The 13,253-nt window shown below is 42.7% G+C and overlaps 2 protein-coding genes across 2 annotated transcripts; both read left to right on the top strand.

Moving 5' to 3' along the window:
* The first annotated feature begins 5,261 nt into the window (after positions 1-5,261).
* On the top strand, positions 5,262-5,589 carry LOC108063168 (uncharacterized). Its single transcript, XM_017150163.3, has one exon. It carries the CDS (start codon positions 5,293-5,295, stop codon positions 5,524-5,526), a length of 234 nt encoding a protein of 77 aa, XP_017005652.1. The 5' UTR covers positions 5,262-5,292; the 3' UTR covers positions 5,527-5,589.
* Positions 5,590-6,743: 1,154 nt separating this feature from the next.
* Positions 6,744-8,832, top strand: LOC108063159 (glucose-6-phosphate 1-dehydrogenase). Its single transcript, XM_017150153.3, has one exon. It carries the CDS (start codon positions 6,858-6,860, stop codon positions 8,460-8,462), a length of 1,605 nt encoding a protein of 534 aa, XP_017005642.2. The 5' UTR covers positions 6,744-6,857; the 3' UTR covers positions 8,463-8,832.
* The last annotated feature ends 4,421 nt before the right edge of the window (positions 8,833-13,253 follow it).

Raw genomic sequence — 13,253 nt, forward strand, 5'->3', positions numbered from 1 at the left:
CTGCTGCTCCGGTTATTGTTCTTGCAGCTTGTGTTGGCTGCAGGCAGGAAACTCAATTATCTTGGAGCATGAGTCTGAAAAAGATGAGAAATGCTGCCTGGTTTATTTTGAATTTCCAACCTTTCGGCTGGGCGGATATAATCTAAGTTTCAGTTGTTGTGGGTCATTCCATGCTCCCCTGTTGACCGCACCTCCTCCTTGCTGTTGTCAATTAAAGTTTCAGAAGTTGCATGTCACAGCAAATTATCCTGCACACAGGCACACGCAGCACTGGAAGCCATTGGAAACAGTGACAAAAAGTAAATGACAAACTGTGTCGTAGGTCCTGGCCAAATCATAAAGCCAAGTGCGCTCTTGGCTGCAAGCGGAGAAGCCGGCACGGAACCAATTTGGGCAGCAGCGGGCTGGGGACAGTTTTTCTTCATAAACATTGGCAGCCTGTCATAACATGGCCAACACATTTAAGTGTGTGATTCACATGTGGATTGTTGGTTGACAGACAGAGGACACGGCTTCAAAGTCTCTTTTCACCTTAACCACACACTTACAGCTGTCTGTGCTGGTGGGCCAGGAAAATTTGCATACCAGTCCCACATGAAAGCAATTGGAAACCAAAAACCCAAATAGCTGTCGCTCTTCAGAAACCGTAACTTATACACTCCGCTAAATTAAGAGTACTTTTTAAATTAAATAAGCTGGAACTATCACTACACGAAAGTACAACTGTAACTTCATTGAAGAAGAAATCAAAGAAAAAAGAAATAGGTTTGAAACGGCCTTAATTTGTCGGTATGAAAAACCCAAAAGAAGGTCATCCCTTTAAGTAACAAAAGCTTTTTGAAAAACACACTTCACATTTCGAGAGATTTCTTTATTTGTCTCCTTTCAATATTAACAGTTGAATGGTTACCAAAGGAGAATTTATGCAAAACCAGGAAACAATTTTCTTAATTTGACCCGAATGGAAAATCCACAAATTATTTCACATTTCACTTCGACTGTCAACCCCCAACAAATAATAATTTATCTTTGAGCGCAAAAAAATGGAAAATGAAAAGTTGCAAATTACTATGGCTCGGATCGATAGTTGGCCAATATACAGTGTGCACATGCATATGCATTCTATATCCCCGTGCGGATATATCCAGTATCTTGTCCCAGCTTTATTGTTGCTGCCATCCGATTGTGTTTGTAGTTGTTTATGGCACAAATGAATTGGCATCTTTCGAATACTTTCGGGTTTGCCTGCCCTGCGGAGGATTTCCACGCTTTCCCCTTCCTTCCACCAGTCCATTTCCGACTTTTCCCGGTGCCGCTCTTTTTCACTGCATAATCGCCAGAGATGTTTGCCTGCTTGTTTGCTGCTCTGTGTTTCGGGTTTGCCGCTCTGCTGTATCTGTGTGTGCGTTCTGGCAATGCATTGAACCAGAAATATGTAGATATGCCAATGAGTTCCTTTCATTTTTGGCCCTCTTTGTGTGCCATTTGCCGTTTGTAAGAGCGTAGCGCCTAAATGTGGGCCACGAGTTTCTACTTTTCTGTAGCTTTAAGGTCACAACTTTCCGTGCAAAGCGCAACGGAGATTTAGCTTGAAACGTAGTCTTACTTAATAATTCAATTTCAGTGGTATTGTTCTTCCTCCACTTCTTAGCCATCACAGCCAGCACCTTGCTTTTATTGATTTTCACTGACCTCCCCCAACAAATTTTGCTGTCTAGTCCTCATAGATTTCCCCAATTGCGTAAATAACTGCCTAAAACGCTTATAACATTGCCATTAAAGGTCAACTGCCTATTAAAAGCTTGTCAACTGTCAACCTGCGGGTCGGAATTTAATATTACTCTTCAAATGAAAAATATTAACTGTGGTAACATAATTGATTCCCGGAAATTATATTCTTTAAACAGAACCAATTATATTAAAGGTTTTTCTTTGTGATTTAAGGAAGCTTTTAGGTCATTGGAACAGCATACAAATTCGTGTTTCATTTCTAACAAATCTTGATTCATTTCATGAATGCGGACCAAAAGTATCCGCATTCGTGGCTGAGGAATCTCATAAAAGATTAGCCACACAAATGTTGGAGCCTCAGTTGCGGCTTCTTTTAATTATGCGAACAGGGATTTCTTTCTTTTCGCTTCTTTTGTGCTGCTCGCTGGTCCACGAAATGCTGAAGTTGATGGCAGTAGGCTCAAGGAATTCCATTTGGCTTGAATGCAATAAAACAATTTAATTAAATTTTATGTGATCCAAGCGAAAGCAAATAAAGCACAATAAACTCGTGGCAGATGGCACATATTCTGGGTGCCCAGGCTGCCTATAGATTCGGGCATATCTTCATGTGGCAATTATGAGCTTAATGGTGTGTCTAAGTCGGTGTCTTCTTCCTTTTCCCATTCACCCAACCACCCCGTGTACTTTCAATTTGCCACAAACTGTCACACATCTTCGGGACAGAAAAGCCTTCCCAACGTGATCCATTCCTGGGGTCATTTCAAAACTTTGGCTTTAAGGAACTGTTTGCCGAATATTTCACCCCGCTTCGTCGGTCTGTGTGTGTCTCTGATTTATGCATGTGTTTAAAATGTTTAGCCTGTGCATAAATCGTTAGCAAAGTTTCGGCAGCGCCGGGCTCCTCCATATTCTCTGCATCAGCCACTTTGGCTAGGCCATCCATCCGGTGCTCTTCCTGTTTTGGGCTCATTGACCACTTTTCTGTTTGTGTTTATGTTCTGGCCTAGAAATTTCCTTTGTTTGCTGATTGAAATTGACTTTCAAGGGGCGCCAGTTGGCCTACTGAACAAAAAAAGCAACCGAAGGAGCGTAGTGAATTGAGGGATGGAATTGCTTCTTGCTGGGTCATTGAAAAAGTCAAGACATGGGGGATGTGGTGTATACGAAATGATTCAACTTATTTGTTTGAGCATTTTCTATGAAAGGAATTTATACATATCCCAAGGATTTATACAACACATAATCCAAGGCCATTTTCATTTTTCTTAAGCTACAGGGTATCCGTTTGTTAATTTGAAAATAAATATGGAGTTCTGTAAGCCATAGCCCGACCAAATGGTTTGTCAAAGATACCACATATGTAGGGACAGATTATTCTTAAAAATTAAATAGGATTTTATGCCATTTAATCATATTCCTTCAAAACCTTCAAGGATCGCTAGAAATCGAATGTTTAGAATACGTTTTTGCATGTAGATCGATGTTTAATGATTAACATTAGCATTGTGAAATTTCTAACTAGAAATCAATTACCATTAGCTATAAAAATAATAATTTACAACATTACCCATAAGAAACAACACTAATCAAAGCATCAGCAAACCTATTAAATATTGGCCAATTTATGTCTATATACATCTAAAATCATCCATTCTAATCTAGTCTATTAATGCTTCCAATAACCTTGTCAATTCATTATCGCATCCTTAACTTCATTTGGCCTGCTATTGCTGTCCTCGCACTTGGCCAATTAATCCTTATGTCGAAAGCACTTCGACTGGAATCTATCCATGGATATCTGCCCATTGAATGGAACTTATCTTATTCAAATGTAAGTCTTCGACCTCAATTAGTTGTAAATACAAGCTCACTTGACCAATGCTCGACCATGATTATGGGAAAATAACAAGCATACGCCAGGTGTGCCTGGAAAGGCTGTTGGATTTAGCTAGCATTTGTAAGACGTTTTTGTATGGGGAATGTGAATATCAAGGGTGCTCGGGGTTAGTTCGTAAACAAAGCCAATTAACAGCGGCAACAACATCCTATTGCAGCTCAAGATGTCCAATACGAGAGGCTTTATTCCATCTCCTGGCAACTAATCTCTGCATGACTCATCCTACATTGATTGTGCGGAGTTGAACAGGCACGTATGAAGACAGTGACAGGAACTCGGTCAGAAAATGGGGAAAACGAGAAGTTCAAACAGCGGCATTGAATTAGTCCTGATTTCGATTCGTGCAGCACGTTTTGCCGGTCGTTTTTTTTTAACGCGTTTCTAGCTCTTATTTACTTCCCTAATTTCTTAACTTTCTTTTAGGTTGTTGGGCAAAAGAAAAAGGCAGATAACATTTCTTGCTACATTTACTAAAATCATTCAAATACTTTAATTTGAACCGGAGTGGTTCACTTTTTTTAGAAAACGAACCGAACCGTAAACCGGAGCGCTGAATTTTTTTATAATTGAACCGGAACCGAACCGGAACTTTTTTTTTTTGATATTCGGTTCGGTTCAAAAATTTATTTTGTGTGTTCGTGTTTTTTTATTCAACAGTGTGGGGGGGTTTTCTGGTCATATTAACATAGAGTTTATTTACTAAAGGAAATAAAAATGCGCCAATTTTTGTGGCTATGCAATGACTGCATCTAACTCAAACAATCTAATAATATATAACTATCATCTTCCAAAACTTTTCGCAGTATGCCCACATTAAAATTACATGATTAAAGCAAAGAGTATACTCTTTGCCTTAACTGGTAAACACTTTATAAATCATAAATCTAGTAACTTTACGTATAAGTCTTAATGTTATGGTACATATTTCAATGAAAATACATGGAAATAAATGTTGACTTTATTATTTCATTAAAAAAAATTTATTTTTTTGAACCCTGGTTCGAACAAAATGTGTTGCGTGTATGGCTCAATCAGTGACTTGCCTCAAAAAAAGTAAGTTTGTTTTAATTCCATTTAATTATCATTTACTGTATTTGATTACATAATAATTATCAGAAATTCTCTAAGGACCGCGCCTATTAATTGGATACTAAATTAGGAGAGCGTCAAGTTAGGCATCGTCAAGTACTAGTGAAATCCAATCACTTGATGGTTTAGAGATTAATTTTTTAAGTTTTTTCGTGAAAATATTTTTTTTTAGTGTAGTTTAACAGCTGTAACCATAAATTGGTTAACAGTCACTAGTGCAAAACTTGTAGCAAATGGACTAGTTGTCTCCGACGACAAGCATATGAAAAATGGACCACTTCGTTACAAGGAAATGGACATAACTTGAACTAGTTAACCTTCTTGACCCAAATTGTATTTTAATAGTCCAAAACTGATTCCGTTTCCTGCAGGGTTACTATCGTCTGAACCGTTGCGAACTGCTCTGTAAATAGGTATACCCCGTGCAGGGGTATCTAAGCTTTAAAAACGTAAACCGACCGTTAATTAGGTGCCATGAAATATCAGCCGTTTAACATGCTTAGCTCCACCGAGTTATATGGTGCATACATCCAACGTGAATGCTCTCTTAGACCACCTGTATACGCTGAGCGATGAAGATCTCCCTGGCAGGCTTCTGCATCATCACGCTGGTGCTTGTGATGTGCTGCTTCGCCGTGGAAGCAAAAGCCAAAGCCAAAGCAAAGAAGTGTAAGGCCCCTCTTAGGTGGAGCCCGAAGCTTAAGAAATGCTTTAAAGCGAAGGTAAATAAACCAAAAAAGAAGCCAACTATGGCAGCAGGAGCCACCACGGCAGCTGTAGCGGCAGCAACTGCAGCTCCAGCGTAGAATCTTTTACCTTTAATGATCATGTATGAATAAATAAACGAGAAGGGAAAGGGCACATTCCAATCAGGACTTTTTCTTTGATAGTCAAAATAAGGGTTCTCCAGTTTGGAAGCCAGACTCACAGACTCTCACGAGAAAATTGAATAATCCCTGCCATTGGAGCATCAAAGGTCCTGTCGTCTCGAATTCTCTGACTGTGATGACGGAGGATTGGAATCGCAATAGGAGCCCCTACATATTAGCTGCACTCACAACATGTATGGAACGCAGAGAAAAAGAAATGCCACTGCTATCCTTCTCCTTTGGATCCCCCGCTTGCACTTAAACGGTGGCTTAGGGAATTTGAATTGATTGCATTTGAATTGCAGGGCAGCCGGAGGCTGCAGAAAATCTCTTACGTGTTTATGGGGAACTTGAGGCTTACTGCAAGCCAATCCTTGCTCCAAACAGTTTGTCTGCCATGCCAGACTTTTGCCCTTCAGCAGCCTGTCGAGCTCAAATCCCTTTGCCAGATTAGTGTCCTGGCTACATTTCGCTCAAAAACATTTTATTTGGCTGCCGGAAAATACAAATTTTGTTTCACAATCGACTTAAACGATTTTAAAAGGTGTCTGGCGCCCACACCTTTAAAGATTTGGGAAAAGTAGAAATGCAATTTTTCAATTCGGACCATTCGTTAAAAAGTTATACCTGATCAAAGTTTTATATCTCCATCTCCCTCGCACTTCCTTTAATTGAGTAAAGGGTATTTGATAGTCGGGGCACCCACCTCTCTCTTGTTTATTTGTAAACTTGTTTAATGGTATGTTAATTAAAATTTTTATGTAACGCAATATTTGATGCATAAATTAGATAAATCCAAAAAAAAAATTTAATAAGTTTTCTTTTATAGATGACATCGTCAGATATTCCCTTTTGATTATTATCAAATTATTATGGAACAGGTAAAAAAAGTGTTTCCGACCTGATAAAGTGTATTTCTATTCTTGGTCAGGCTCAGGATCCGTCTGTCCAACGTGTGTCTGTCCTAATGAACGCAGAGATCTTTTAATCTACAAAGTCTAGACATTTGGCAGTTGCAGTAGTAGTTGCTTTGCCGCAGACATATCTCCATCTTCCTCGCACTCCCTTTAGTTGAGTAACGGATATCTGATGGTCAAGATACTCGACTAAAGAGTTCTCACTTGTCCTTTTTTTGTTAGCAGTCTATTTATCTTTGCACGAACTCTCATTGATCTTATTACAATTTGGACTACATATTTTGGCCTTGTTTCGAACTGCTGCTTCTTCATTTCTAACTCAAAAATTAAGTTTTAATTGCATTCTCCAAAATGATTCCCATTGATCCCCACAATGAGATGGCTTATTCTGTCGTGGTCTTCGGAGCCTCAGGGGGTTTGGCCAAGCAGAAGGTATTTCCAGCGCTTTGGGCACTGTACCGGGAAAATCGACTGCCGCAGGGCACCAAGATATTCACTTTCTGCAGGACCCCGCTGCAGACGAAGGCCTACCGGTTGCAGGTGCTGCCCTTCATGGAGCTAGACAAGAATCGGGACCCGAAGAAGTACAACCTCTTCTGGACGAACGTGTTCTGTGTGCAGGGCGAGTACGACAAGCCGGAGCACTATGTGGCCCTCGCGGAGGCGATGATACGCCAGGAGACGAAGCACAACCAGGTGCATGCGAACCGGATCTTCTACTTGGCCCTGCCGCCAGTCGTCTTCGACCAGGTGACCCTCAATGCCAGCCGTAAGTGCAGCTCCTCCACGGGCTGGACCAGGATCGTGGTGGAGAAGCCGTTTGCCCGTGACGACGTCTCCTACCGGGTGTTCCAGACGTCGTTGTGCAACAGCTTCCGGGAGTCGCAGATCTACCTGATGGACCATCTCCTCAGTCGCCAGGTGATGCAGAACTTCTTCGCACTGCGCTACTCGAACCACCTGTGGGGCGAGACCCTGAACAACCGCCACGTGGCGGCGGTGATGATATCAGTGAAGTGCGCTCTCCCGGTGCAAGCGAGTCGGGCGGACTACTTCAACCACTCCGGCATCATTCGCGACTTGATGACCAACTACATGATCCAGATGCTGGCCATGCTGGCCATGGACCAGCCGTATGCGAACACCGCCGACGACCTGAGGGTCGAGCGGCTGAAGGTCCTTCGCCAGGTGCTTACCCCAAACATGGGCGACGTGATACTGGCCCAGTATCGCAACAACCGGCGGGAGGCGGACCCGGCAAAGTGCGGATACACGGAGCACAGCTACATCCCCAAGGACTCCTTCACTCCCACCTTCGCCCTGGTGGTGCTGCACATCAACAGCCGCCGCTGGTCCGGGGTGCCCTTCATCCTGCGGGCCGGAAAGGCCCTGAACGACAGCAAGACGGAGGTGCGCATCCAGTACAAGCCGGTGGACTGCGACTCGTTCCACAGCGACAGTGCGGACGTGAGGAACGAGTTGGTCCTGCGATCCTTCCCCACGGAAGAGGTCTTCATGCGGATGCGGCTGAAGCGGCAGGGCGAAGATCTCTGCTTGCGCGAGAGCGAGATTAACCTGCGGGTGGACGATCGGGGACCGAAGGGCATCCAAGGCCTGCCCGGGTTCCTGCTCAACGTCTTCCACGGCGACCAGACGCTCTTCATGCGCACCGACGAGCAGTGCGAGATCTGGCGGATATTCTCCCCGATCCTCAACTCAATCGACACGGATAGACCCCGTCCGCTGCACTACGACTTTGGCTCCCGGGGTCCCTTGCTGGCCTATCGCAAGGCGGAGCGGGCGGGCTTCGTCTTCTTTGCCTCGGACGAGTGGCACCAGAGCGAGGAGACGCTGGAGTACACGGTCAAGCGGAGCAAGCAGCTCATCGGGCCCTACACCGCCCTCAAGCCGGTCAGGGAGCCTCGCTCCAAAAGGACCACGAAGCTTAGCTCCTAGTCCTAAGGCGGAGGGCTAATAAAATCAAGGAAAGTTTTTTAATTAAACAAGTGCAGGGCACCAGCTGGCCAACTCTTTACCTTGACCGCTCCACTGGCTCAGCCCAACTTATCAACACTTTCCGTCCCGTTCGGTTCTGTTTTGTTCTGCAGTTGTTGCCGATTTTTCTGGTGAGGATGTTGCTCCTGGAGGGTGTAAACAACACGCATGCCTTGGACAAAGGGCTGAGGAGACAAAAGAGCTACGGGAACCATCGAATTCCCTAGGAATTATATCAGCTAATAATTCTATATTCCATTCTCCTAAATTATTTACCTATTCTTCAGAGATTGAAGATCAAATCAAAATATATGTATGCTTTTCATGATAATTTTATTACTTGATCATTTATTATATCTAGGGAACTGCTTATTCCTAGCGCTCCGAATGAATAAGGCTAAGTAACCCCGAAATGTTAATATACCAAACTCACTTTAGTTTCGACCACCTGGAATGCAGTGAACCTCGTCCCAGGCTGTTGGTCAGTTGTTGTTAAGCTGGCAAGTTCTACGTTTCGGAAAAAGTTTCCAATAACTATACAGCAGTTGATGAAAAAAGTACACGTATACAGATACCCAAAGTTGGGGGAAGAGAGTTTGCAATAGTGAGGAAAGTTACTTTGATTTCTTAAGCGCAACTTTGGCTAAGAAACTTTGAACTGCTCAATCACCAGTCTTTGACTTCTTGTTTACCCCGTAAACTTTAGTGTGGTCACTGGCTGCTGATGATGATGATGATTCCGCGCTGATTCAGCGAATAGTCGAATGTAAATCGGTTGCGGAAATGTGATGGCAGCTCATTCAGTATGGGCTACAGTCTCGGGGATAAAGTCTAATAAGCTAATGCACTAAGTGGCTAAATTGCATTGTTATCTTTAGCATACGTTTGCTGAAAAGATTTCCATGCCACGCAATCGGGGGATATATTTTGGGGCCACTTCCCAACCTTGTATTTCCCTCTTTCTTGTTGATTTTTCATGGCCTTTGTTGCTCTGTGGCTGCGGCCACCCACGCGTATGCTTTGTGTTATTTTCCTTTCTCTCCGCTTGTTTTTCTCGTTTTTTGCCGGCTCCGCTCCCTTCGGCAGCCAAAAAGCCAAATAAAAAGATTTTCCTGCCCCGCAAAGATTCCGGCTCTGTGCCTGGGCCATGAAAATCATTAAAAACAATATTGTCGCTTTCAATTGAGATTGCCTTTGGAGTTTATTTATTTTATTTTCCATCCTCGTGCCGCCGGCGAGTCTTTCGTATGGGACTTTTGCCGTTCCGGTTGACTGTTTGTGATTGCCTATTTAATTTGCTATAAACATAAATGGGGTATTTGTTAAGGAAGAGCGTCTTAACCGATTAAATAATTTGGTAAGTATTTAGAAGAAGTAAAATATATTCCTGGGCCCCAGCAGGTGCAAGCTCAGCCAGATTAGGTATGCTTAGATCATCATGGCGTAACCCAAGCCGTAAGGCAGCGTAAGGTACCTAATCGACCCTAGCCAAAACTCGGGGCGAGACCAATCTGGGTGAATCTCTGCCATGCTTTTCAGTGCCAGTTCAAATTTGGAATCTCCCACAATCCCCCTCGCTTTCTGTACACACATATGACTGGCATCCTTCTCTGTCGGTTTGGGGTTTCGGATTCCACCATTTCACTTTTTAATACCCCACAAACAGGGGACCCAAGCAAACACTCCTACGGGGGGAGCCGTGCAGGACGATAAAAAACGAGTCCTGGCTGCACACCTAGTGGCAAAAAGGATTTCGTGTTTGGAAACCGTAAAGTGAAATTAAAATGGCTGGGCCAGTGCTGAGCTGACCAAAGCTCGCCTTTAGAAGGGCGATATTCAGAGGGTGGGCAATGGACGTTGTTGAGGTAGTAAAGCAAATGGCCAGCGCGCTTACAAAACACGGGCAATCAAAAAATTGTAGTTAGTTGGCCATCGACTCATCCTTCGACACGGTTCGTCTCCCCCCTCGTGGTTCTTCCGTATGTCGGTGGCGCTATCTTTACTGCTATTGCAACTGGTCCTCCGCCGGTCCTGGTCCTGTTCCTGACCAAGTTACAGCCACCTACAACGAGCGATTACAACCCGTGACACTCTACACAAGTTGTGGGCCAACATTTTGCGGTCTGGAATGGAAGTAAAGGAAAGGAAAGATTCCCTGGTCAACATTTCAAATTGCTTAATTTAAAAGTGACTGGGAAAAAAGGAGCAACATGGCGAGAAATGGAGTTGGGCAGTGGTGCGCAGGGCGATTTGGGGCTCGGGAGTGTGAAAAAATAGTTAGCTAAATGTTGACCAGCTCAGTAGTTGGGGCTTGTGGCTTTGAAGGTGTTTCTGGTTATGGTGCTGGTTTCTGTTCTGGTTTCGGTTCTGCAACAAGCTCGTAATCAAAGCAAACGAATTGGGCAGATTTTCAACGCCTGTCTCACCGAGGGATGTGTGATGAGAAACCCAGAAATATGTTCATGTAACATGAAATGGAAATGGAGACGGACAGAGTTGAATTTTAGTTCGAATCGGACTAGAAGGGTGTGAAATAATGGGATTAGTGAAGTGGGGTATTTGATATGATGTGGGAAGCGAAAGGCAAAAGAAAGAAATCTGCTGTTTATAAAGAGATTGTATTGGGATTTTGTTTGTGGTATGGTGAAGTGAAATGGGAAAATCGAAATATGGGTTCGAACATGTGATTCGATACATTAATTTTTAAGAAGTTTGTATTTCTGAAGTTTGCAACGCAGTGAGGATACGCTTTCGACCCTATAAAGTATTTATATTCTTGATCATTATCACTAGACGATCTAGCTATGTCCGTCTGTCCTTCAGTCCGTTGGTCATTTCTACGAAACTTTTTCAAAAGTCTTCTTTCTATTGGAGGTAGTATTTAGGTCGGAATTTTGTTTTATCAAAATCGGTGGACTATAGGAAATGATGGAAAATTAATAGGACACAAATAATTACCTCGTTGGTTTTTATGGTTTTTCCTTCTACTCAGGGATATAGGTCTTTTTTAATATTTCAAAATTTTAAATTAAATTTAACATTAATCAAACGACTTATTATAAAGCTGCCATAATACAAAATTTAGCGATTTGGGATTTGTAATTTAATAGAATGAGCAGCAATATATTTATACCCTTGCAGAGGGTATTATAATTTCAGTCAGATGTTTGCAACGCAGTGAAGGAGACGTTTCCGACCACATAAAGTATATATATTTTTGATCAGCACCAATAGCCGAGTCTATTTAGCCATGTCCGTCTCTCTGTCTGTCCGTCTGTCCGTTTGTCCGTTTGTCCATTTTCCGTTTGTCCGTTTGTCCATTGTCCGTTTGTCCGTCTGTCCGTTTTTATGCGAACTAGTCTCTCAGTTTAAAAGCTATCGCGATGAAACTTTCCCGAAAGTCTTCTTTCTATTGCAGGTAGTACATATGTCGGAGCGAGCCGGATCGGACCACCATATCTTAAGGCTCCCATAGGAATATTCAAACAAATATATAAGAAAACAAGAGAGAACGCTATAGTCGGGTGCCCCGACTATCAGATACCCGTTACTCAGCTTAAGGGAGTGCGAAGGAGATAAAAACTTTGATCCGCCGTAACTTTTTAACGAATGGTCCGATTTAAAAAATTTTTTCTACATTTCGATAGGTATTCATAAACATAATAAAACTGCATTTTTACTTTTTCGAAATATTGAAATTTTAAAAATCGTATACAAGCGATTGTGGGCGTTAGAGGGGGCGTGGCACCCTTTTGAAACAAACTTGCGCTGCGTAGGAACTCCTAGAATCTGCATGCAAAATGTCAATCTTCTAGCTTTTATAGTTTCCGAGATCTCAGCGTTCATACAGACAGACAGACGGACAGACGGACAGACAGACGGACAGACGGACAGACGGACATGGCTAGATCGACTCGGCTAGTGATCCTGATCAAGAATATATATAGTTTATAGGGTCGGAAACGCTTCCTTCTACCTGTTACATACTTTTGCACGAATCTAATATACCCTTTTACTCTACGAGTAACGGGTATAATTAACATCAGTAAAAAATATTATGTCATTTAAGATTTATGAACCGTTAAAAAGTGCAACTTTCGGAGGCTCCCACATCAACGTTTATCAAACAATCGATTTAAAAACAAGAGAGAACGCTATAGTCGAGTGCCTCGACTATTAGATACCCGTTACTTAGCTAAACAACTTAATAGAAATATGCCTTCTTATATGTTTTTCGCCGCTCGATTTTTACCCAGGGATTTCTTTCTAGAAGAGGCTTTCTAGAACTTTCAATTCTGCCTAGCACATCTTCTGTCTCTCTCTAGCGCAGGTAAATGCACTTGTGAAAAACGTATACGAGCAAAAAGAGACAAAATGCGCGCCCCATTTCAAATAATTTAAAATTTGCATTAACATAATGTGAATTAGAGTGACCACAGAAAAAAACGCAGATTTTTTCCAATGCCATTTCCTAGATGGCGCTAGTGTATATTGTATTGCGCCATCTACCGCCAGATATTGGTACTACTGGTCATGAAAGGCGGAAATGTAGGCGCTGGCCAGGTTTAAGCGTTTATTGGGTTTGTGGGCGTTAGAGTGGGCGTGGCAATTTTTTACTTGGCCAATCGATAGGTATTGACGAAGCGAATACATATCAGTTACTATTTTCATAATAGCTTCAAAACTGTGGGCGTTAAAGGGGGCTTGTGGGCGTTAGAGGGAACGTGGCACCTTTTTGAAACAAACTTGCGC

The sequence above is a fragment of the Drosophila takahashii genome, chromosome 3L (genome assembly GCF_030179915.1).
Source record: "Drosophila takahashii strain IR98-3 E-12201 chromosome 3L, DtakHiC1v2, whole genome shotgun sequence".
NCBI classification, from domain to species: domain Eukaryota; kingdom Metazoa; phylum Arthropoda; class Insecta; order Diptera; family Drosophilidae; genus Drosophila; species Drosophila takahashii.

Excerpts from the sequence above, each read along its gene's own strand:
- LOC108063168 (XM_017150163.3), top strand. The coding sequence starts at position 5,293 with ATGAAGATCTCCCTGGCAGGCTTCTGCATCATCACGCTGGTGCTTGTG.
- LOC108063159 (XM_017150153.3), top strand. The coding sequence starts at position 6,858 with ATGATTCCCATTGATCCCCACAATGAGATGGCTTATTCTGTCGTGGTC.